This window comes from Micromesistius poutassou (genome assembly GCF_964030765.1).
Source record: "Micromesistius poutassou genome assembly, chromosome: 9".
Taxonomy (NCBI): domain Eukaryota; kingdom Metazoa; phylum Chordata; class Actinopteri; order Gadiformes; family Gadidae; genus Micromesistius; species Micromesistius poutassou.
In genome coordinates this window covers 19,710,104-19,736,270 of record NC_140279.1, presented here as the reverse complement: position 1 = coordinate 19,736,270, position 26,167 = coordinate 19,710,104, and the positions used below count along the sequence as shown (strand labels likewise).

Genomic DNA, 26,167 nt, shown 5'->3' with positions numbered 1-26,167 from the left:
ATCCTGTGAGGAAAAAAGTTTTCCTGAAAGAGTCTCGTAAAAGAGTTTAACTGTAATATACTCATAGATTTTTCTCAAAACGTGTTTGTTCTTTAACATGTGGAAAATAACAAAAATAAATTGAATTTAGTAATTCAATAGCATTAGTAATTTAATTAAAAGGGTCTGCTATTACCACATTGAGTAAATAATAATAACCTTCTTACTAATCTGACTGATCAGAGCTTGGCCTGCTTTAGAACGCTCTCTAGGCCATACTAGAGCTTATCCAAATCTGTAAGAACTACTCCACACAAATACATTCAAAACCTTGTACAAATACAGCAGAAGACCCCACACAAATACAGTAAAAAACCAAACATAGTGCAGTACTCTACACAGTACAGAAATAATGAGTCCCAATTCAGCAATTACTAGTCAATACTAGTCAATTCAGTCAATACTTAATCTTATCTTATCTTATCTTATTCCTTCCAAAGCTGCTTGTGTGTGGTTAATTCCCCCTTAAAGTACCACAAATACTCTTGTTCCAATATTTAAACATTTAAAGAATTCAAACATTCATCACTGCACTGCAGGGGCATACAACTGAAAATAAAAACAGAGCTTCAATCTAGTGGAAAAAGATAGGCTCACTCAACAAGACACAACGCATAAAGACCAAAGATAGGCTCACTCAACAAGACACAAGGCATAAACACCAAAGGACGGAGCGCCCAGAGGCAGGGCTTGGGGAGCTGGGCCCTTGCAGAAAATAGACGTAACAACTTTATGTATTGTGTTTTTTTTCCTCCATTGGGAGACACGGTTCACTTACGCATATACACACATTCCCTCTCTCTCACACAAACAATGACACACACACGGTCTCACTACATTGAAGGGTGTTGAAGGGTTTCCTTTGAGTCTAAATCAAGCAAGAAAACCACTTGAACTGTTTCCATTGAACCGAATGACAACGCGTCATATGCACCCCTCGGCCTAAACACACAACAAATAATAATACATCCAAGCAACGCTGAGCAGCAAGAGGTCAGAGAATTGTGGGGGCGCTGAGGCCGGCATAACAACAACCCAAGGAGGGCCCAGTAACACTGAGCCTATATATAATCTACACGGAAAATAGACCAAATATTACAACAGCATAACAGGCAGACCGGGGAAAAGACTGAGCAAGAGGGCCAACTCTGGGCAGGACACGATGACACAGGTGGAGATCTGGTGGCCTCTAAAGCCTCAACACTCTGGGAGAAGGACGAGGGCCGGAGTGATGCACCGATGAATCACACTCCAGTGCCCGCGCCCCGGCAGCTGCATCCATCTGGAGGTGGGCTTTTGTGCACCTCAACTGCACACCAGGAAATCACTTCATTACGCAATAAGGGCCTTCTCGAGGGAAGAGCTGCGCCTCTGAGCCACAGAAAACACTGACGACAGCACAGGTTATCAGCGGAGTTTACTGTATTTTACAATTAGCGGGATAAGCAAAGCACAGACAAATTCATAAGCAAATAACAACTGCTGATCTATGGGGTTATCAAACACCGAAAGACAATGCACTGTCGTCTGTCACAGGATTTAACTGACCCTGTTGAAGTCACCAAAATGCAAAGTCACTAGCATTTGACACCTAGGCCTATGCAATACGACCACAATCAAGTTCAACAAACAGCAGTCCGCGCATTCCATTCCTGACAGTATACAGGGCCGCGGTTTGTAAGAGAAAAGCATAATTGTGAACCCCGGTTCATAAAGATTCATGAACAGGGACATCGTGATCATGTCATGATCCCTACAATCCACAAAAGAGGCTGTTAGTAAAAAAGCCCATGACTTATTTGAAACCTTTCTTATCTTCTTAAGCTATATACTATTTTATGTTATCTCAACCCTTAGCTGCAGCACATGTACGTTACATGCCTTGTGTTCAGCCTCTATGGTGGGGTGTTGGTGGTGAACCGCTTTACCTGTAAGGGTATGATAGCAATATGGATTAATTGGTCTGTGAAGTGTACAGTATGCCTCTGGTACAGATCAAACCAGTTATATGATGTTAAAAAAGTAGGCATAATTATGTCCTTGTTTAAAAGAAAATAATATAGACATACAACGTCAAAGTAGGCAAATTGTATCAATAGTAAGCCTACTTCAAGCAAGACTAAAGAATAAAAGGATGTGGGACTTCCTTCCAATAGCAACACCAGTTAATAACCTGTCAAACGAAAAGTTCAAGTATCCGTTTCTCTAGAAACGTTCAAAAATATAATTATACGTCTGCTAGCTTTTAATTCCAGAGAAAAATAACATCCTCTAGACTTTTTGTTGTCAGTGAGCCCATAAAGATTGTTAATCGGTATTTACTTGCAAGGGAACATCTTCAAATCCCATACAATGCCCTTTGTTAAAGAGATTAGTCTGATCCGTCTCGGGACATAGCAGATCACTATTTGATGGCTATTGGGAGGCTTTTGATCCCAGTCTCACTCCATGACAATGGTCTGCTTTATCGTCTCAACTGGGTATTGGTAAACAGACAGCAAAGTTATGCCACATCAGTGCACCCACAGCCAACTAGCAACCGTTAGCTGAAGGGGGTTGCTTATTGCCCTAAATCCCTTTAAATTACACCAACTCTACCTTGCCGGATTCTAAGGAAACACGCCTACCGTGTCCTGCAGAGTGCCTCTGCTACAATTTCACCCCACACACACAACGACAACAAAGGAACAATTACGATACGTCACTGGGGTCGCTGTGTGTGCGTATGGGTGGGACTGCTCAGCATCTCTCCCCGTATTGCTAAAAGGGAGACTAGCTTGAAAATGCTAGGCTCTGCGGGCGGCTGGGCCTCCGCTGGTACATGAACCCCCGGTGCTCAGCTGCAGACGACCTTATTAAACCACCGGTACGTCGACACGGACTGTTATAGAAGCATGGAGGTGGAGCCCGCTAGTTCTTACCTGCTTATTTTTTGGGCGAAGGCGCGGCGTTCAGCCATGGCAGTGGCCGCTGATGTGCTTTAGCTAGATTCCCAAGCAGGCAGGCTCCGTTTTCCACTCACTCACTCACTACTCATCGCCAGCTATCCTGGGGGAACGCTGGAGAATGGAATGGGCTACCGTAATTGCAGTAGTTGTGCGCAGAACTACACAGTACACACCCTTGTTGTATAGGGCACACGCCCACAGCTACTTAATGAAATGCACCATGGCAGTGATGAATGACAAAGTGCAATGTTCTGTAGCGTTATAGCTACATGTGAAATGTATAGGGGTAATATTACAAAGGATAGAAGACTAAAGGTGTGGCGCTACCCACTTGAGAAGAATCATTTACATAAATAGGAGGCGTGTTTAAATCTAACCGAAACGCGTGTGTCGTTTATTAGTATTGTCCATGTGTCAGAAAAAAATAACTACTGTCAGAAAAAAGGACACTATGGGACCGACTCACCTATCTGAAGATGTGGGGAAGTCAGTGGCTGGGAATGCACTTTTTAGTACAATTGCAATGCTGTAGCGTAACGTCCCCAGACATAACTATAATTATGTCCAGTATAATTTCATCCAACAATTTGTAATTATACCCAGCATATTATGGGTAGAATTACTATTATAACGATTATACTATTCATCAGTAGGCTACATTAAATGGGTGACATTAAACAACCAATATTAAAAGATTTGTATAGAAAAACTGTAATAGACAGAGGGCCTTTTGGGAAGGCTCGGAATACCCATCCCTATAATGAACAGTTTAGCTGCGCGCTTTGCTTTTCCCTTATTTTCTCTGCCAGAGTTTATTGAGTGTGTGCGCCTGTTTTGTTGTACAGCGTAGCTCAAGCGAGCGGACTAGTGCGAGTGTTTATAAATGACCAGGAAGTGGGCGAAACCCCGCCATCTCGGTGTATGTAGCAAAATAAAACATTCAGCCTCTATTCTTGGCCCGGTGGAAAAATCGCGAGAAGCAGTGATACTGCATTTGTTGTAGGCTACTTCCTCGCGATGTAAACATTGGCAGTATAAGTGTCACTCCGTTCGCAATATCTCTTTAAAGAAAAGAATACAATTGTTAAAATACGTTAGATCGATAGAGCACCCTGCGCAGTAACAATGTGTCAGAATAAGGTCTGATTTCAGTGATGCCATACACGCAGCCGACTACAGTGTATATATGTGTGTGTATGCGTTTGTTTGTGTGTCTAAATTGACTTGCAGTTGGAGGGGTAGGCTTATTATTAGGATGGATTCTGTTCCTAAGTGGTGAAATGGAAAATAAAAGAAACGAGGAAGTGGAAAAACTAAAGACAAAGTTCAGGTCGGCATGGCACAATGTGAAGTACAGTAAGTGAGCTTTATTTGCCTGAGACCACAGCACACTTATTGTTGTCTATTCGCAACGTCTTGATTAATTTACATTCACATGGTGTCAATCACTAGTAAATATCGCTAGATACATCATCGAGGTAGCCTCATATGTATTCAGTGAATATGGCAATATAGAATATGACCATGTTCAATTGTGTCCAATGTAAACTGATCGAGATAGCTGTTGAGTCAGGTCTTTAAATCAATCTACTGTTAATCTACTGAAATAAATTCACACGTTGTAGGTTGGGCGCTGAAGTCTAAGACCTCATTCAGTAGGAATTCTCCAGTGTTCCTGTTGGGAAAGTGTTACCATTTCAAGGCTGAAGGTACACACACACACACACACACACACACACACACACACACACACACACACACACACACACACACACATTACTGTGTTTGTCTCGATCAGGTCAGCACTTTGCAGAGACTTTGAATATATTAAATATATTGAATGCTTTGCATGCATTTACATCCTCATGTAACTATGAAATTGCTTTTTAATCCTACTCATCATTTTTCTGGTTTTGTGGTCCTTTAAGCATATTCTAAGAGATAGTATTGCTGTGAAGGTCATTGATGTATGTGTTTGGACTGGTATATAGACTGGAAATTAATACGTTAACAAAGATGCTGAAGGCTCTTTCAAAGGAAAATGATTGGTATCGGAAATGTTACTAATATTGGAAAAACTCCTAATTGTTTTCAAATTTCAAACCGAAGGGTATTACGATTACACAAACCAAAAATGTGTCCTTCCCTGTTTTGTGCACAGAGGAGGAGGACGCGCTGGCTGAAGCTAGCCGTGAGGCCTGGCATGAAGAGCCGCACCGGGGGAACGCAGAGGCGTTCCGCAGGGACTTTGCGTCACGCGTGTGGCTGACCTATAGGGAGGAGTTCCCACCCTTACCTGGCTCTACCCTGACCTCTGACTGTGGCTGGGGCTGCATGCTGAGGACTGGACAGATGATGCTGGCTCAGGCCCTCATCCTGCACTTCCTGGGCAGAGGTGAGTGACACACCATGAACAAACAAACGCAATCCAATAGATCTCGCCCACCTCTCTTTAACAACATAATACAGAAATGCATTGTGGGTAATGTATGGGTCTCTATTGAGGGCATGGTCGCACATTTCCAAAACGTGTTGTATGGCTTTCATTGAAATGGTCTTAACTTTTTTAATTGACAAAATTCTTTAAATGTGGCCTTATGTCTCTGAAGCACAAGTGTGTCCTTATCACATTGTGCTCCATGAGTGCATTTAAAACGCTTAATCTAACTAGGGCGTTTACATGTGTTTATGTAAATGTACTGCGTATGTCATTGTACTGACGGAGATCATTTAACTTTAACTTAAGCATATGCTTTTATTGGTCATAGTATACTATTATTACTAAAGCATACTAGTCCCATCTCTAAATCTAGAAGGAAAGGGTGACTTTGTTTGATGTAATGACTTTGATAGCAAGGAAAGTTGTCTCCGTATCTCCGAGAACTATCCTCTGGGGCATTCTTCAATACAGCCCATTGATGGGTTGGAGAAGACCCCCGCAAGTTTAATGCAGTCATTGAGAAAACAATATTTAAAACTTCCAACTGGGAAATATGTCATTAATGAACTCTTTCTCTATAAAATGACTAATGGCCACTTGGGGGATATTTATTGATCAATTTCACTGTCATTCTCTTTGGAGCAAGGTCATTATGTGAGTGCCCCAGTCCCTTCCTCTCAGCCTTTGTGTTTATAGCTGCAGACACTCCCCTTCTCTCCTCCTTGGGCTCCCATCCTGTTTGTATGGACCTGCCCGTGTAAAAGTGATATAGTGATACATTTCCAGGCTTATAATTGAATGAGCTCCTGATTAAAAAAGAAAATGTGCCCATGTACTCGTTGCGGCGGGCTAGATCGCGTCAGTTACAGGCGAGGAGATTAAACGTGAAAAGTTTAATTTCTCAAGTTGTGAAAGAAGGCTTGTTCGGGAGAGAGGCCTTGGTGAGACGAGGACTGCGTTGCTCGGTGCACTCGAAGATCAGAGTTCATCCAGCGCTCAACAGCCATCTAGTCAAGCCATACGATTTCATGCACTTCCATTTATAGGGTGATGATTCGTAATGGTCTTATAATCCATTGCACACCATGAAGTCAAAGTCTTCATGGGGACATAGAGTCTTCACTTAACTCCCATTTATTTATATGTTTACAAGGGTTGTAGACATCGACGAGAATAGGTTTGGGATAAGTTAATAAAATGCATCTAGTTAGATCTTATATTATATAATCAAGAATATATTATATTATATCAAACTGAGACTAAATCCCATAACTCCAGGAAGAAATACTGAGAAATCCCATTTAGACTGAATAATTCTGAAATAGATATTTAGTTTGGGGAATATTTGCATCAGAAAAGGCTGAGCACTATCCTGCCTCCCTTCAGACTGGACGTGGTCAGAGGCCCTGAACCTGGAGTCCTTGGACACAGAGACACGGACGGCCAGGGCAGCCCAGCGCCTGGTAGCCACCCTTGAGTCCTCTCTGCCTGGCTACCAAGAGCCAAAAAGACCCCGGCCTGTTCCTGGGCCCCGGCTCCAGGCCCAGGGCGGCTCCCAGAGCCAGGGGGCTGCAGAGGAGACGGACGGCCACCTGAGGGAGCTGTACCACCGCACGTTGGTGTCCTGGTTTGGAGACAGCCCCGGGGCCCAGCTGGGCCTCCACAGCCTGGTCCGCTCAGGCCTGGAGCTGGGCAAGCAGGCTGGGGACTGGTACGGGCCGGCCGTGGTGGCACATATCTTGAAGTAAGTCTGGCAGTGTACGGGGATTCCAGTGAGAGTACACTGAGAGTACAGCGTCCACTCTGATTGAGACCATTCATTTCAATACAACGACACACTGCACACACACAGAAACAATATCACTACAGTAAAATGACAGAAATCCTAATTTTATGAAGAAAACAGAAAGAGTCCGATTTTTTAATATAAAACAAATTAAACGTAAAACTACTTTAAATTAACATAAATGTATTTGTGGTGTACAGATTCTTATATTATAAATTCTCATTTGTTGAACCCTCAAACACAAGACAGGTGTTTATCAGCCATCATTCAATTGTCAAAACAAAGTCTTAATGACAAGCATTTTGTTTTTCTCCCTCTTTAATGTCATTCCATATCTCTTTCTTTCTTTCTCCCTCATTCACATTTCTTCTCTTCTTCGTGTACTCCGGTATACTCCCTTATATCACCTGTAGAAGAGCTGTAGAGCAGGCCACAGAGCCTGGATTGGCCAGCATAACTGCTTACGTCTCACAAGACTGCACAGGTACTGATAATGGCTTTGAAGACGCCACTCTATTGTTCTACACCTCATCTCGGCGGGACTTTATTAGAACATTGTTTTCTTCTTCCTTTAATCGGATTGTCATTGTTTCTCTGTGTCTCTGACCCTCCTCAGTGTACAATGCAGATGTCATTGACATCCACAGGTCAAAGTCCTCTGCTCAGAGTTCAGGCAATCCTTCCCCATTGGACAGCCAAGGCCCAGCCTCCATCCCATTGGACAGCCAAGGCCCAGCCTCCATCCCATTGGACAGCCAAGGCCCAGCCTCCATCCCATTGGACAGCCAAGGCCCAGCCTCCATCCCATTGGACAGCCAAGGCCCAGCCTCCATCCCATTGGACAGCCAAGGCCCAGCCTCCATCCCATTGGACAGCCGCGCTGTCATTATCCTTGTCCCAGTGCGGTTGGGTGGGGATAAGACCAACCCAGAGTACTTCAACTTTGTCAAGGTGAGACCACATCAGTTCTCAACTGATCAGGCAAAATTGAGGTCTCAAACTAGAATAGTTAGAATAGTTAGAATAACTTTAGAAACAAAGACCTAGAGCATGTGAGTACACATAGTTATCCAAGTGCATACTATTGCAGGTTGAATTGGTCTGTGTGGTCTATATTGTGTTTCTATCTTGTCTGATGTGTCTTCCCATCTGTCCATGTGTTTGTGTTTGTGTTGGGCGGCTCACAGAGCGTTCTGAGTTTGGAGTTCTGTATCGGTGTCCTTGGGGGGAAGCACGAACAGGCTCGCTATTTAGTGGGATTTCAAGGTTGGTGTGTGTGTGAGAGAGATTGGATTGGTAGGAATAGCATATTATTTTGCATAATATACCCTGCTACCTTCCTTGTTTAAAGAGACAGAGCTAAGTTAATGCATTCCTGTTTGCATGGGGAAAGCGGATTGAGAAGTGTGGGGGGCCGCCTCACTCTATTTTCCACGACCCCTCCCGAGCCTCCCCATTCATCACTAGTAAAAACCTCCCAAGTTATAAGGATGTAATTGATTTCCATAGGTGGTGCGCATACATTTCATGGGGACCCGGCGCCGGTGGTATTGGTGGTGGTGGAGGCAGAGAGGAGTGAGTGGAGGAGGGTGTAGTGAGGGAGGAGTGAGTGAGGGAGGAGTGTGGAATCCAAAGAGAACCACTCTTCATCACCTTCAGCAGCCCGGAGAAACCTCCAGTTGTACATCTTGGCAGTCAATATTTACACCATTTACATTTTGCCAATTTGAAACACGGAGCGGCGTGATGTCTAAATGACAAGCGATACATTCTGCCTGCCACCGCGCCGCTCCGGCCCGCATTCATCATATGCAAATGGCACAGCGGTATAATTGCGTGTTTGCAAAAGTAATTCCCCTCGCACAAAAATGTAACGGCCGCCTCTTCTTTTTCCTCTCTTTTCTTTTCACTTACTTGCTTTTTTTTTTCTGCCGACGTGAAGGCTGAGCTTGTACAAACGCATGTGATTATGCAGAATTGAATCCACCCTGGTGGGTAGTAAAAAGCAACAACCTTCCGGGAGGCAAATTTGATGTGGAAGAATCCTAACAGTTTGCGGAATGGGTGACTTTGAGCTGCTCTGCATAGAAATTGCAAAAGAAAGTGTTTTTTATGTGTTTTTTTTCTAATCATCCAATGTTTTTGAATAACTTGTCTTTTGTTTTGCCCTTGCAGACGACAGCTTGATTTACATGGACCCTCATTACTGTCAGTCTTTTGTGGATGTCAGCAAGAGCACCTTTCCTCTGCAGGTAATGTGAAATTACACAGACGAGCTGACTTGGGGAGCGGGCGTGCGGGGCGGCCGTGGCGGTAATGTGAATTTAATAGTTTCTGTTAGTACTTAAGGGTATGAATCTTAAAGCGGCCCTCCACTCAATTACCGAGTGCCAGACGGCTGATTTATTTGCCGCTGCTCCGACGCGAGTAGCCGTCGCTTAAGAGAAATATGGCGAATCAGAGAGCAGCGGCAGAGGGAGCCTGAATATTTCAGGGGCCGCATATTAAAGCAGCGCCTCCACCACAGGTACCACGGGGTGCAGCTGAATGATGCAATTTGACAACGTGCCTAGTAGGGTACATTTCTGGATATTGTAATGGCTCATAGACTAGGATTGAGCTTTTTTGACTCATGCCGGACAAGTGGAAACATCAATACAGGATAAATGATGACAATACAACCGTGTATCTGACACGCCGGTGGCGGTGACGCCCGTCGTGTTTCCCCGCTGCATGTATATGTGATGAATATATTGAAGTGGTTTTTCATTGATTCTTTTACAGTCTTATCACTGCCCGTCGCCAAAGAAGATGCCGTTTGCGAACATGGACCCGAGTTGCACCATAGGGTTCTACTCCAGGACAGTCCAGGACTATGACCGAATCAGCAAAGAGCTTTCCAAGGTGAGGGCCAGGACACAAAGACAGCGCTTACACGCTATTCCACTCACTATGTCATCATTTTGTCAAAATAATGTTCAACTATGGACTGAGGATGAAGAAAATGACAATGATACAACAAAGTGGGTCTCTTCATCACATCTCCACGCATGTGGGACCATGCTGTAGTATTCTCAAAACGAACCAGCAGGTGGCAGCCTTTAGCCACGTATTGTACTTTGTCATCGCCTCGACTCTGCCAGTTTACTGGCTCCGAGGCCAGGATGAAAAGGGGAAGGTCTCTTTGATCACTGAATGCTTTAATCCATTGTAAAGTTTCCATTTTGATGTGGTAAAAGTCAATTTTCCTGCTTGTGCACTGAAGGGCGTATAGGGCAGTGGAGAGGTAAGTCCCCCGAGGTGGTGGAGGGAAACATTTTCTCTGTCCGGCTACAACTCTTTCCGATTCTGATTGCAGTTGCTGCGGCCGTCTGCGCGGGACAAGTACCCGGCGTTCACCTTGGTGGCGGGTCACGGCCGGGACTACCACCTGTCTAGCAGCCTGACACCTGAGAAGAGGGAGTGGCCGTTTATCCGAGACCCTCGCAGGGCAGCCACCAGCGTGGGCGACTTTGTCCTGCTCTGACGGGTCCGCCTGGACCTCCAGACGCACTTCACTCGGAGCCCCCAGAGGTCAGGGGACTTTGCCAAACTGTCCGCCATCCAAAGCACGGTGTCTGAAAACGATGCCTCTTTGAGATGGAGGGAACTTTTCACATCTATGGTAGACTCAGGTTATGCATAAGTGTTCAGAATAGTTTGCAAGCGTATTTATTTCCCATTCCTGATGGACACACGTTGTACAATATAGTCAACTCCTAGACGCCGCTAGAGATAAAAACACTTTTCACTTGTCAATTTTGAATAAGATCTATGTCTAATATTTTCAAAATGTTCCTTTTTCGGATGCAGCTTTGGGTAAACCTTCATTCTTAGGGCATGTCTAACACTAACAATTAACATAGAACCAAGCCCTTTATTTTCCTGAAATAGAAAGTAAGTGTGTTTTCTAAGTTATTTTTGAAATTATCAACTGGATGATAATATCCATCTCTACACCTATATGAACCAATGCAATAGCTGTCACAGGTTGAAGGTACAACTGTAAAATCAAATTGATAAACAACTAAGATGTGTCAATGGAGAGAAAAAGGCTGTTTTTGGGCACTTTCTTGGGTTGAAAGGTTATGGCTACTAAAGTAAAATATTAAAAGAAAAGCATATATATAACACTGCAATCTTTAAGATATTGAATCTTTTAGATGAAAACCATTGCATTTCACTATAATTGGTCTGCATCCTTTTCCACCGCAAGAAAAACAATAAATAGACACATAGTTTGTCTCATTTCCGAGTGCAAACGTTGGTGGTGTGTTGAAAAGCATCGGGACCTCTTCCATTTCACATCTGGTCCAAAGCAGCAGATTAAAACAAATCGGACGTGGTGGCCGTCTCTCCAGCCCATTAACCAGGGAGCAGATAATATGTGACCCACTGACACTGGTGGCGATGGCGTTCGCCTGTGAAGGAAAAGAAAATATCCTTGTGTGCAGTGCTACACCCCAGACACACACACACACACACACACACACACACACACACTCACTCTCTCAGTCTGTTTTCCTGTACATTACAAATTCTGTGCCAAGAGGTCAGGGATAGATGACTGGATGGACGGAAGGACAAATGGACAGAAGAAGAATCCCTCATCTGTTCCTTCATAGCACGGGGGGGGGCATAAAGGCCTCATTTAGGCTCTCAGCCCTGGTTGTTTTTAGAAGGACTCCACAACTGGCGGGAACTCACATTTTGAGAGAGAGAGAGAATGTTGGAAGTCAGCGGAAAGAGTGATGGTGGGGGGGGCTTTATTTTTCTCTCTCTGTCGTGGGACATAAAGGGCATTTGGGCTGGGGGGCACAGGCCACTGTGAGGGTCCGCTGTGTATTAACAGGGATGTATGAATATTTGAATGAGTCACTCGTGTACCACGGCTTTGTAGCACATGCCATCGTTCCCGTTGGGGACAATAAGGACAGAACATGGCCTGTTGAACACAGCTGGCGATAGCGGCATTGACATTTGCGGATTCCTAAAAATCTAATCTGCAGCCAAGCAAATTCCTCTGAATGGAATCCATAAGAGTCGTCTCTCTGTTGTAGAGTTGAAATGGAGTCGGGGGGGCGGGGGGGTCATAACACTGACACTTAATAAAGATTTGATTTGCTGTTTAACTCAAATGAAGACACTGATGCATGGCGCCCTGACACCTTAACGTATCAGAGTGAAGAAGTAGAAGAGTGTTCGACCAATGGCAGCTACTTTTGATATTAAAACAATCAGCAAATTACATTGAAAAGAAAGGAGTGATGAAAATGGATTCACATTTCTGGATTTGTATTTCATCAAATCTGATTCATTCACAAAAGTGAACATGATGTACGTAATGTAAAACCGTATTTTAATACAATCGTACACTTAATCTCTTGAAACTACAATGTTAATAAAATCGTAAACCGAAAACCTTAAACTGTATTATAACATAAATATTGGTCACCTTTGTTGTCCTTTTTTTTTCATTCAAAATGGGCGATAAACGCAATCTGACATCATCAAGTCAAGTCAAGTCACTTTTATTTATATGGCACATTTAAATACAACAGGAGTTGACCCAAAGTGCTTTACATGCAAAATAGAGAAGAGCAAGTAAAATAGAGTAAACAAAATAAAAACTAGTAGGAATTCAAACAAAGATTAAAAAAAAAAAAACAGCAATGGGGAAAGGAGGGGTGTTAAGGGTTGTTGAAAGCAAGGGAAAAAAGGTAGGTTTTTAAATTAGACTTAAACCTGGCAAGGGTGGCAGAGGACTTATGGGGTGGAAACAGAGAATGCCCAGTGGCCTTTTGTTGTGAGACGTGTACGGGGACAGATAAGGGCCCAAGACGACCGGGGAAAACACTTCTGCAATATAGGAGGGGGGCTAAACCATTTAGAGCTTTAAAAACAAAAAGTAAAGTCTTAAAATACATTCTGAATTGAACAGGAAGCCAGTGCAGCTGGGCCCGGACTGGTGTGATGTGGTCTTTTTGGTACCAGTAAGCAGTCTGGCTGCTGCGTGCTGGACCATCTGTAATCTGTGAATGTTGGATTGAGTCAGACCAGTGTATATAATATTGCAGTAATCCAGTCTGAAAGTAATAAAGGCATGTATGAGAATTTCAAGATCATTCTGGGATAAAAAGGACTTGAGATTGGCTATAAGTTGATAAAAAAAAAAACACTTCTATTATGAAAGCAAGAATAGTCTTTCAAAATAAAGCTGGTAACAAAATCTGACATTTTGTTACCAAAATCTGGTAACAAAATCAGACATTTTGTTACCAGAAAAAAATTAGCAATTCTAAAATTGCTCATTTTAGAATTAGCAATTAGTCCACGTTAACACCCTTTTAAACGCACACATTAAGAGCTCATTAACATGGAGAGATCACCTCACCAGAGTTCTCAGAGGTGTGTTGTTCAGAGGGTTCTTTAGTAGCTGCTGTACTACTCTAACGGGCTGCGCCCCGGCCGACACCAGAGCATGATCGATGACAGAGGGAACATCAGTGGAATTAAACCTAACAGGAAGAGAAAGGCACTGGGGAGGAAAGTGCGAGACAAACACGCTTTTTGTGTGTGTGTGTGTATGTGTGCGTGTGTGTGTGTGTGTGTGCTTGTGTGTAAATCCATGCACATACAAAACTATGTGTCTCCCATTTAAAAAGTTACTTCCCTGGTTTACCCTTCGTTCCTGTATTAATATGTAGTCTATATGTAGGGAGGGATGTAGTCTCATCATATAGGTCTATAATACTTCATGTGGCGATGTCCAGGGGATTAAGCAGCTCTGGCTGGTCCTCCTCTCCCACTCCTTCTCTTTCACACCGTGGTTCGGAGGGTGCTGGATGTATCCCCTTGGGCGAGAGAGAGGGACGGGCGGGGTTGGTGAAATGCTATGCATCTTCAAACAGGTACCTCACTTTGAAACCCCATCCTGGGGCTGAAGAGTCTACAGCGGCTTAATATATCCGGCCCCTCGCACCACGGCCCTCGGAACGTAAATATGTGCACGGACACCGCGTCCAGTGTCTCCGGTCTCTTGTCTACACCTTGTCCTTCTTGTCCTTCCACCAGTCTCCTACCCTTTCTATGTCTCTATCTCTTTGTCTGTGTCTCTTGCTCTGAGTCTTTGTGCTCACTGTGAGGACATGGGCCCCCTGCTGCCACGGGTTGCATTACACTAGGCTAGAGTGCAGCAGCACAGAGGCGCGGGTTGGTACGGTTACCACACACATGCAGCCCCCGTTCCCCATAACTAAGTGACGGTTCCCATTCACTCATCTGTGGAATAAGTCACTGTTCTGACACTGTTCAACTTTCAGCACCATGTGCCCGGGAGTTGGAAAGCACATGGAGCAAACCATCGCTGAAGCAAGGCCCCGACGTTCCCATCAGTGGTTCTACCAGCTCGGCTGTGTGGAACTCCTTCTGTAGAGACGGGCTTGTTTCCGTGTCAGTGCGCCCCCCTCCCCCTCTGCCCCTCTCATCAGCACAGAGCTGGTGTACCATGGCAGCAGCCCAAAGCAAAGCTGCTCGCCTGCTATTGGCTGTACCTGGCGTCACTGTTGACAACCGGGAGGGCACCGGAGTTAACATTTAGATAACGGATGTGTGCGCCGCTTTCGATTTCCATTTCCCGGTGACAGGGAAATCTTCAGCCCCCCCCCCCCCCCCGCCCCCCCGCGCCTTTTGAAGCGTGCATCTGTGTGTGTCTGTGTGTGTGTGTGTGTGTGTGTGTGTATTTGTAGGGAGGGCGAGGTGAGAGGGGGGACTCTAGCGTTTCCACGCATCTCCGGGGTGATACGGAGGAGCACGGAGGGGCTCCTCATTGCTCTCCTCTGAGGCGTGGCCAGCCCTCCGTCGGCGCCGTCAGGCGGACACGTCCGGCGGGCGCGGCGCCGGCGCCTGAAGGGCGGGGATATTGCCTGTTGTGTAGCTGTCTGCTCCACTCTCCATGCATGTCCCGCGCAACCCGGCAGGGTGGGGGTGGTGTATGTGTCAAGTGTCTGTCAAGATGTGTGCGTGTGTGCGTGCCTGCGTGCCTGTGTGTGTGCGTGCGTGCGTGCGTGCGTGTGTGCGTGCCTGCGTGCCTGCGTGCGTGCGTGCGTGCGTGCGTGCGTGCCTGCGTGCTTGCGTGCGTGCCTGCGTGCGTGCGTGCGTGCCTGCGTGCGTGCCTGCGTGCGTGCCTGCGTGCGTGCGTGCCTGCGTGCGTGCGTGCGTGCCTGCGTGCGTGCCTGCGTGCGTGCGTGCCTGCGTGCGTGCGTGTGTGCGTGCGTGCATGCCGGGAAGGATAAATTGGGTGCCCATATGTTGTAGGTGTGGGCAGGTGTGTCACAGGAAGCCGTAGTGAATTGATCCTAATGTGTGCCTCCATCGGCCTGCTTCAGAGGCCCCATGCATATAGAGACAACCCTGCAGGCTTTACGTGGCGGCGTGTCTTATAGGAGCCAGTTCAGTTCAGTTCTCGCAAATCAGAGTGTCCTTTGTGTTGGACATTGTGCAGGTCTACCTCCATACATATTTAAACCTAAAACATGTCTGTGCACGTGTGTGTGTGTGTGTGTGTGTGTGTGTGTGGGTGTGTGTGGTTTTCCTTTTCCTTTGACTGAGACAAAAGAGAGAATGAGTAGGTTTTTTTTCTTTTCCTCTTTTCCTTTCTTTCCTCTGTGTGTGTGTGTGTGTGCGTGTGTGTGTGTGTGTGTGTGATCCTGTTCAAGCCCATCTCCATCTAAGCCTCCTTCAGGCCCTATTCTCCATTATCATGCAGTCACAATAAAAGCCACAGTAATTAAAGGGGATCTGGCTGTAATTGCTTCAGTGAATCAACTTAATCAGCCCCTGTGCTCACAGTCCACCTGATGCTGTGATCTAACCTTTAATACCCAAGAAATTACAATTGTAAAAATGATACGCATCATTCAGTTTTTCCAAACTCTAAATGGACAGTGAGTGGTCCAAGGCAAATATTAAAGCTGTGTGTGTGTGTGTGTGTGTGTGTGTGTGTGTGTGTGTGTGTGTGTGTGTGTGTGTGTGTGTGTGTGTGTGTGTGTGTGTGTGTGTGTGTGTGTGTGTGTGTTGGAGCAAGAGAGGCCAGTAGTAGAAATATAATTAGATGTAATTAATATAATTATTTCCCATTTACTTTTATCCTGCCATTTGAGAAATGGAAAATTCCAGTTTAAGACCGTACATGAACTTCAACTTTTGAAAGTAATACCCTAAGACCGCACGCCATTTTTCTTGTTTACAGTTGCACTCAATGGAATTTGTGAGTCGTGATGTTGTTTTCTTTATCACAGGGCCATTATTTAGTCTGTTGTTCTTTCTGGATTGACTCCAACTCTATGTAAATGCTTGCCTAGACTGGAGGTGTTTGTGGTAACCAGTCAATGTCAGTTGCACAACTCCAAATCCAGCACATCAGATTGAGTTACAAATGAATTGGGAGGAGGGGGTGGGGTTCAATCCATACAATAGGGAAACACTTATTCCACCCAATAAAAGCAGCAGGGGAGAGTTTCCGCCTTCATGAACAGAGTTCATCAGGGGCTGTATTTAGATGTGGACTTTTGAGACTCTCCTGACGTGGCTGGATTAACAAATGCATTTTTTTCAACAAGGAACTCTCTTTAGCCAATCAGATGCCTCCCTCATTTTCAGCCAATCACATGACTGCAGTCCCAGGTTTTGGATTGACGGTGCCGTTAAAGTAGTAAACGATTATTAACGCTACTTTAACGGCAGTGACAATTCAAAAAGCCAGTCGAAACTAGATGGAAAAAGTGTGTAGTTCAAAACGTGACGCAGCTTTTACTTCTTCGCCACCAAACAGTTACTGTTAGTTACTACGATCATTCAAAAAAAACATGTTATTTCCAATAGTCCTCTGAAGAATACGTCCAGCGTCCGAGGCTCCGGTTCCCTCGGTCAAATGTCTATGGGCAATAACATGGGCTTTATGAATGATCGTACATAACAAACTCTGTAGGTGGTGAAGAAGTAAAAGCTGCATCACGTTTTAAACTACACACTTTTTCCATCTGGTTTCCACTGGGGTTTGGATTGTCAGGCCGTTAAAGTAGTAAACTATTATTAATGCTAACTGGAAGCTAGTTACAATCTGAGCAGACTTCATACGTCATACTTGTTAGGGAGGAGGGAGTGCTCGCACCAGTCACAACCTAACTGATGGTCATTTCACGCGTGATTTCAGTGGTCTATAAAACTTATTCACTGGCGAGGTTCAGCCTCTTATCTCCACGACTTGACTTTTTGGTTTGACCGATAAGAGTTTGTTGGCTGTTATTGAGATTTAGATCGATTTGATCGATTTCACACATGAAGGAGCAGCGTTGGCGCCACCTCCGTAGGCGGGCTCTGGTGCCACTGAACTCCATTTCGGTGAAGACAAACTATGAAACATTGCCGTTGCTATGCAACCTTGACTCGGAGAGTCATGACGTCTTAAGTCTGCGCAGATCCGGGTTAGCATAATGCTTCTTCATTATAGTTAACTACTTTAACGGCACCGACAATCCAAAACCCAGTGGAAACCAGATGGAAAAAGTGTGTAGGTGAAAACGTGACGCAGCTTTTACTTCTTCGCCACCTACAGAGTTTGTTATGGACGATCATTCATAAAGCCCATGTTATTCCCCATAGACATTTGACCGAGGGAACCGGAGCCTCGGAGGCGGGACGTATTCTTCAGAGGTCGGGACTGCAGTCATGTGATTGGCTGAAAACGAGGGAGGCATCTGATTGGCTACAGAGAGTTCCTTGTTGAAAAAAATGCATTTGTGAATCCAGCCCATGGACCTATATCCAGCCACGTCAGGAGAGTCTCAAAAATCCACGTATAAATACAGACCAGTTCACACACAAATGGAAACAAGTTCACAAATGAAAAGCGTCTTGTAAATTCAAGTTTAACAGTTTGTATATAAATGTAACAACATCCAAATACATTTTTGATGAAAATTGCAAATATTGTTTTAATTTATATATTTATGATTTATATTATATTTATTTAAAACAAGACACATTTGTGTGTGGATCAGAAATGTGTTTGTGAAACTTATTTTTGTTTATGGATTTATTTTACATTTATACATACCGAAATCCATTTGTGTGTGTATTCAAATGTATTTGTGAGAAGAGAGTAATTTATATATAAATCACAAAATACATTTGTGAATCCTTCTCTGTGCGTTCATTAATAATGGGACTGAACTGACCCCACAGGTCTGCCGCGTCCCTCGTTGCGACGCGTTAAAAGCAGTTTGACTGCATCAAGGTGAGAAGCGACAGCACACCACAAACAACAGACGCGTGGCTCCAGTGCTCCACTAATGACCCCCCCCCAACACGAGGAACCCATGAGGAACAACATGGCTACGGCACAGCTAAAAAATCATGAATAAATTAACACGGCCATTACTCTCGGCGGGGCCTTACGGCTTCTTGTTGAAATATAGGTCTTCTCAACACATATACCTAATATACTAAAAAAGAACATTTAAAATGATTCAGTGGCTTGTGTGAACGCATTAATTTTCAGTACTAAAAATATAGTTTTAAGCAGGTCTCTCTGTCCTCCTCCTTGTGTAGAATGTGTAATGGCTTCTCATCCATTAGGCCCGGGGAGCGGTGGCGGTGGCGGCGGCGGATCCAGCCTCTCCCGTCGTTGTTCTTCTTTAAATGAAGTTTTAATAAAGAACGGCAGAGAGGCTGCGCAAGGTCAATTAGCAAACTCCATGCTCCCTCCCCCTGGCCCCCCCGGCCGCGTCTAGTTACCCATAATACACCAGTCAGTCAGTCAGCCCCCCGCAGCAGGCCCAACGCCGGCTACACCAAGGTTGAAGCTATCCATTCTGCGGGCGGCTGTCAGGATATACGTTTGCTGTTGACAATTCTTCCCCCCTGATTGGCACGTAAGGTCGGCCACCACCGCGGACCGGCGAGTCAGACCGCCCGCCGGCGCCGCCCTCCTCTCCACACTCATTTGTCAGCGTGGATATCTCTTTATGCGTCAGAATTATGTTAAAAAGTCAGTGTTTGAGTGGGGAAGGGGGAGAGAGGGGGGGAGAACTGGAGATATTAATTCACCTGTCTACGGTGCTCGCTCAGCGTTAAAAGTTCGAAGGCTTGGGCCTCCCCCCTGTAACCCCCTCCCCCCCTCCCCCCTCCCCCCTCCTCCCCCCCTCCCTCCCCCTCATGATGCCCGTCCCATCCAAAAGACTAAGGTGGATTTAATGTGCCCAGTGCTTATGAATACACTTACGTATTCATTTGAGCAATAAACGCCGGGCGAGCTCCCACACAGAAAAAACAAACGCCTGGCTCGGGGCGCCTGTTTTAATTAGATGCCATGGATTGTCAAATTTATCGATCCCCTCCCTCGGCGCGTGTCTGACGGATGCATTTTTCCATTTCCATATCTTTACTGGCGTCCGCCACTAATGGAAGGCGAGGGAGGGAGGCCGACGGACGTCTGGTTAGTCAAATAAGGCCGGCTGTCACTGTTGCTAGGAGCCCTAGGAAGGAAGCGGGAGGGAGGGGCGGAGGGATGGAGGTAGGGGGCAAGAGAAGTTCAGTGTGGGGGTGCTGGGATGTGTCCTTAAGCGAGATGGCTCTCTCTCTCTCCCTCTTTTGCTCTCTCTCTCTCTCTCTCTCTCTCCCTCTCTCTCTCTCCCCCCTCTCTCTCTCTCTTTCCCTCTCTCTCTCTCTCTCTCTCTCTCTCTCTCTCCCTCTCTCTCTATCTCTCTCTCTCTCTCTCTCTCTCTCCTCTTTGAGCAGGTATCAGTGTAGAGAGGGGGCTCTGACAGGCCTACAGCTGCTCTCCTAATTGTTCATTAAGTGTTTTATTGATCCACAGTACATGCCTCTTTCAACCAGCCCGCCGCCCTCACACACGCACACACACGCTCATAGACACACATTCATACATTCACACACGCATGCATGCAGAGAAACACCCACACAAACACATATGGATGCAGTAACACGTACAAATGCTCACACCATTTTCACACACGCACGCACGCACACACACACACACACACACACACACACACACACACACACACACACACACACACACACACGCACACACACACAGCCCCTGCCTCTGAATGAGCTGACATTGACAGGGTTGGCTGACGCTGGAAATGTGAGCTGCCACTTCCAATCCAGGGGCCCTTTGCTGAGGGCCCCTGGCTGAGGGCCCCTCCGCCGGGGAGGCGGTGCGGCGCTAGGCGCACCCGGATTTATTTTCCAAACTTTTAGCATCAATCAATTAAAGCTCCGGCAGCAGTACGGTGGAAAAAGGTTTAATACCTTGTTAGGCAGTGGCGGCCCAGAATGCAGCTGGCTGATGGGGCAGCGCCTGTGAGTCTGTTAGATTCATGACGCTCAGCCTGATTACAAGACGGGGGGGGGGGTGGGGGGGGGGGGGGAATCAGCTTTGGGTAAAACGCTAAGGAGAGATTGGCAGCTGAAGGAGGAGGAAGAAAAATAAAGAGGGAGAGAGATAGGAGACAAGGGAAAAGAGTAGAGCGAGAGTGGAGAGACAGGAAAGGGAAATCACAGCGGGAGTAACAGCAAGGTTAAAACAGAAGAGGAGGGAGGAATGTTGTCTAGAGGCTATTTTTTAGGAGACAAGATCCTCTTCAATTGTGGATGATAGCATTCATGGGGAGTGTCTGTGTCCCTGATCCATATTTAATCTGCAGGCAGAATAGATAAAACACGTTGCCAGGGCCCATGGCATAAATCTCCCCCTGCTAACAAATAGACTAAGATGAAACTGTAAAAAATATTTAAATTCCTATGAGAGACAGATTTATCCATCTGTGGCTGGTTTAAAGTGCATGGCATCACCTAGCTCTGTGGTCTCCTAGCCTTTGACAAAGTCATCTCCGACTAGCGTATATATATTCCGCAGTAATAAAAGTAGGGTGGATGGAATGAGGCGGATGCCACCGGCAGCAAAGCGGGCCCCTCTGCATGTTTGTGGATTGGAGAGAAAAAAAAAATGTTCAAGCACATGCTGAACAAGGCAATTCGTCTTCAGAGACTCATCATGAATTTAGAAAGAATGCAATGAATGAGAATAAAGAGTGGTTGCATCGCATGGACCGGTCAGCACTCAAGAGTGAAAAATCTCTGGGAAACCTCTAACCATATCTCTTTGGTCTCCTTTCCATTCCCCCTTTTGTTCTAAGCCCCACAATTTGGTTTTCAAATTGGACGCAGCGCTTCACTGAGTCAAGTCGTAGACTCATAGACTCTCCGTGGCGCCGGGTGGTCCTCTCCATTTCCTTCGCCAGGAAAACCTGTCGTCCCCTCCCGTTCACCCGCTGCCCGTCGAGTGATAATCTTCCCTGTAAAACACAATCAGTCACCTCCCTCCTCGCTGAGCCCCCGGGAGCCCCAATCAATACTGGCTGGCTGGGGTGACGGATCGTCCAGGGAGGCGGCCGGGCGCCGAGCTCAGCCCAACACGGTAGAGCCGGGGGGGGGGGGGCTGAGAGGACGGAAGACGTTCTGAATCCCGATGCAGACGTGAGCCCAACATCCACCGGGTGACCCAGTGTACATGCTCTATCAAAGACTGTATAATCATTTCTTTAAAAAAGAGAATTGCACCAGATCAGCTTTTTTTCATTGAGAGAAAAAAACCGTCTTTGTCATCAATCATCATTTGTATATATAGGCTACTATAACACTAACTTATTAATATGGTAAAAAAAAAAAAAAAAGAATAGGCTGTTATTACATCTGTCAATTCTGTTTATGTGAAAGGTAAACGCTGAAAGTAGAAATCCATACACTAATATGGCGGTAGTAATCACACGGGCTAACGCTGCCTGAGCAGACCTGGTACTACCACGCTGGTTTGTTAGGATAAAGGATGGGAAGAAAGTGTTGTGAGAGAGGATGCAGGGTAGCATTTTAAACATGGTGCTCTGAAGAATTATGTTTTGTTTGACCATACACTGCAGTCAGCTACAGAACGAATGGCAGCCCCCCGTTTGGGTTCCTCAGTGTACCTCACTGTACTGGGGACTTCACAGTTGGAATAGCATAACTAGTATCAAATAAAAACAAATACAATGAAAAAGCTAAGTAGTTAAATGGGCAGTTGGTTATTCAGTTATTGAGATCATTGCTATTAAAGCTATAATATTTAACAAATCTACTGTAATAAATCATAAAATGACCATCATGTCATCAGAGATCAAATGCTAAGAATAAATACAGGCTTATCTGACAACAACTGGATTGATACCTGGATCAACTGCGATTGTACTATTCTACACCTAAAAGCCTTGACCTGTCTCAGAAACCCCATGATAAAAGCATGCTAAAACACAGAGCTGCATGTGAACGCTGGAGACAGCTTTGAGCCCACAAGGACTTCACGACGGATGCCACATGAGCTGGTTAACAATTTGCAAACAATTAAAACTTCAAAACGTATCCATTAGCTGATCAACTTACAATTTGCGACCTGCCGTTGCTTGTTATATAATATAATAATTTGGCTCGTCTCAAACATAATGACGGGTTTGGCTCCTCTTGCCCTCGTGTTTTGTTGTGTGTCCTCAACCTGGCAACCCGTGTGAGCTTGGGTTGCCAGGTCTGGGCGGGGGTGAGGGGGTGGAGACACCCCTCTCTGATATTGTGAATCCGGACTGCAGCACCAAGATTAAATGCTTGGTGTCAATGTTACATATTGTATCTTTAACTAGTTCAAATTTGTATTGTATATCCGCTGGATGAAGGAGCAGATACATCATATAACTTAAAGCTTTATGGTATATCTCTTAAAGCCCTACTGAAAACATTAGTATGGCCATCCAGCTGTGACAAGTATATGAGTAAGTAAGTAAGTGTCTCTTCATTTCCCTTAAACCCAGAAAACCCTTCAATGTCCCCATCACGTGCACAGCGGTGCCTCCTCCCCTGCTGGTGCAGCCCTCTGCCGGCCACTCCTCTGCCCCAGAGCTGCTGCTCTGTAAATTGTCTGATGACCTTTTTAAGAGAACAGCACGGGGTTCTTGGCCAATCCAGCCGGAGCGTCAGCCCACCCCGGATGTTCTCCCTCTGTGAGGGGATGATGTGTGGTCATGAAACCACCGTGGCGAGGCCTTGCTTGCCTCTGCAGTTTTTGTGGCGATACCTTCAAGGCCTTTACTTAACGCCTACACCAATGTCTTCCGGGTTTTATAGGCTAGCAAAGGGCTGAACACACAACTTACTGTGCTTAAGTGTGTAACGCGCCACACAGATCATGTTTATGTTTATATCTACGGACTGATGTGCTGCTTGTTGTTTTATTGCATTTTTGGGTTGTTGATGATTTTGGTTTATATTTAAAGGCCTTTCTTCTGATGTTTCTCTGTTTTGATTTTCAATATTCTACAACACAGTTCTTCTCTAGCCTTTCTGTGGTGGGCAATAAATAAACCAAAACAAATGAAGTTACAATATACAAACAATAAATATTTGATAATGTGTCTACTCCTTCCAATGATTCCGCCTTCAAGGTATTGTGTTTGGTTTAATCTATGGATTAATAGTCTAAGCAGTACAAGCCAGTTGGACAGTCAGGATGTCAGAGTCCATCTCAGTGAGGGGAGGCGAGTGGCCCTTTTCCTTTTGGACGCTGTGCAAACATGTTGACTGCAGATGAAGCAGGGGTCGGATCAGGTCCTCTCTTCACTATTCAGTTTACCGCGGCCATCTCTAACACAAGGCGGGGAAAACAGAAGGGGGGGGGGTGTTGTCAGGCATTCTCTTTAACCTTGATGATGTTTGCGAGCGCTAAAGACCCGCTAATCACCAGCCATTGCCTTAGTTAAGAGAACATGACATTTGGTTCAGTGCCCACAGCTGGACAAGGGCCGGTTAGCTTTAGCCGTTATGCTAATTCAACCATTATATATGTAGGTCTATTTATGGGACTGACAGCGGTGATGTTACAGGTAAAGGCCTGTGAAATGGCCTGTAAACCTGAGGGGATTGATTCCCAAGGCTGACTTGTGCTGAAGAGCCTACCACCCCCCCCCCCCCCCCCCCCCCCCCTCCTCCACCTCCTCCTCCTCCTCCTCCTCCTCCTCCTCCCTCAACCCTTTACCCTCCTCCCCCCCCCCTCTCCCCCCCCCCCCCCCCCCCCAAAAAAAAAATAAAGTACCAATGCTACAGATGATATTACCTACAAGATGAATATAATAATAATACTCAAACACATTTAATTTACCACATCATTGGTGCATATGTGTGCTTATGCACATGCATCCGTGTATCATGGTCAGATACTATTTATTGGCAACTGCAAAATATTTAAACTCTCCTTATACATGATATTATTGTTGATCATCTGCATTTATTTACGTGAAATCACTGATACATACGTCAGTTAACAACAATTACTGTAGATTTGAATTGATCTTTGAGATTTGAGACTATAAGACTATAAGAAAATACATGCCAAACAGGTATTAATTCAGTATAAAAATAATTAATGCAGTCTAGTATTAACATTTTTTAAATAAATATTTATATATTTACTAGCAGTTCAGGTAAAAATAACTTCTAATAATAATAATAATAATAATAATAATAATAATACAATTTCAATGTAGGCTATTTGAGGCCTTTATTGAGCCTCTTCTGAGTGCTTCCATTCTTAATACTAATCCTAACGTACATGTGAGCTCATATCTGTCTTTGAACAGATGCTCTTACTGTGAATGGACTCGATGAGCACCAGAACCACGTTAATAATATCAATAGGTGTTGGTGTGCAGTGGCTGGGAAAGGAAAGGCCATAATATATTCAGCTTCTTCTCTTACTCGTCTTCCACACTTTATTATTTTGTTCTTGATAGGATTTGAATACGTGGCACAGGCTAATAAAAGATTGTCCTGTCATAATGAATCAAGAGGCCCAGTGTGAGTCTATACCTTTACCCAGAGCTCCATCTCTAATACAGGGGAGGCAGCGGCAACCTAAATCACTGTTCTCTGTGCTCGCTCTCCTGCTGGGATTAACTTCAGCTCATAGAGAGAGAGAGAGAGAGAGAGAGAGAGAGAGAGAGAGAGAGAGAGAGAGAGAGAGAGAGAGAACTAGGGGAGAGAGAAGGGGGAGAGAGAGGGGGGGAGAGAGAGAGAGAGAGAAGCATGGCTTAATTTTCTCTCCCCTGCAAACGCCTCGGGCCCCAGGGGACACCAAGACAGATCTGCATGCCCTTCGCTACTCGCTGCTCCCTGCTGCAGATGTATTATTGTGGCCCGCCAGCTCCCCCAACAGCAACCTGGACCACTCTCCACATCTAAATGGTATCTGCAGGCAGTCTGGAGATCACCCACACACGCACACACACACACACACACACACACACACACACACACACACACACACACACACACACACACACACACACACACATAACACACACAGAAGCATTGAATGATTGTAAATTTTAGATCAGAAAGTAATCAGGCTGATCAGAATAGAGCTGTCAGAGTCTCTGACAGCAGAGTGTTACGGCTGATGAAGTACTCCCCACTGTGTCACAAACAAAGACAAGGTTAGAAACTTCTCTGCTTGAGTTGGCCTCCGACGACAGTCAGACAGACAGATGGACAGAGACAGACAGACAGTTAAAAGACAATACAGGCTCTCCACAAACCGATTGAGGAAGACCACTTACCTGCTAACCTGCCTTCCTGCAATTACATACAATCTAGGTTTGCTCAAGCTTTCAAATAGGAATTGAATTCATTGTAGTTTTGATTATTACTGAATCATTTTGGTTATCTATATCCAATGAAAATACCATTGGTCAGATGCAAATTGTTTGAATGTTAAATAAACACCCTCATTTTTCCAAGCTACTCATCAAA

General features: G+C 45.2%; 2 protein-coding genes across 10 annotated transcripts in view; one reads left to right on the top strand and one right to left on the bottom strand.

Moving 5' to 3' along the window:
- Positions 1-3,085, bottom strand: part of dock7 (dedicator of cytokinesis 7) — a 53,777-nt gene extending 50,692 nt beyond the window's left edge. For all 9 annotated transcript variants that reach the window (XM_084472589.1, XM_084472597.1, XM_084472591.1 and 6 more), the window contains exon 1: positions 2,961-3,085. In XM_084472589.1, coding sequence (XP_084328715.1) covers positions 2,961-2,998 — 38 coding nt within the window. In that variant the 5' untranslated portion in view covers positions 2,999-3,085. The remainder of the gene's footprint in view (positions 1-2,960) is intronic.
- A 911-nt stretch (positions 3,086-3,996) lies between these two features.
- On the top strand, positions 3,997-11,376 carry atg4c (autophagy related 4C, cysteine peptidase). The gene is made up of 10 exons (XM_084472821.1): positions 3,997-4,343; positions 4,613-4,696; positions 5,149-5,382; positions 6,814-7,171; positions 7,627-7,697; positions 7,830-8,164; positions 8,401-8,479; positions 9,389-9,465; positions 9,998-10,117; positions 10,572-11,376. The coding sequence occupies exons 1-10, from the start codon at positions 4,268-4,270 to the stop codon at positions 10,737-10,739; spliced, it is 1,602 nt and encodes a 533-aa protein (XP_084328947.1). The 5' UTR covers positions 3,997-4,267; the 3' UTR covers positions 10,740-11,376.
- Positions 11,377-26,167: the final 14,791 nt, after the last annotated feature.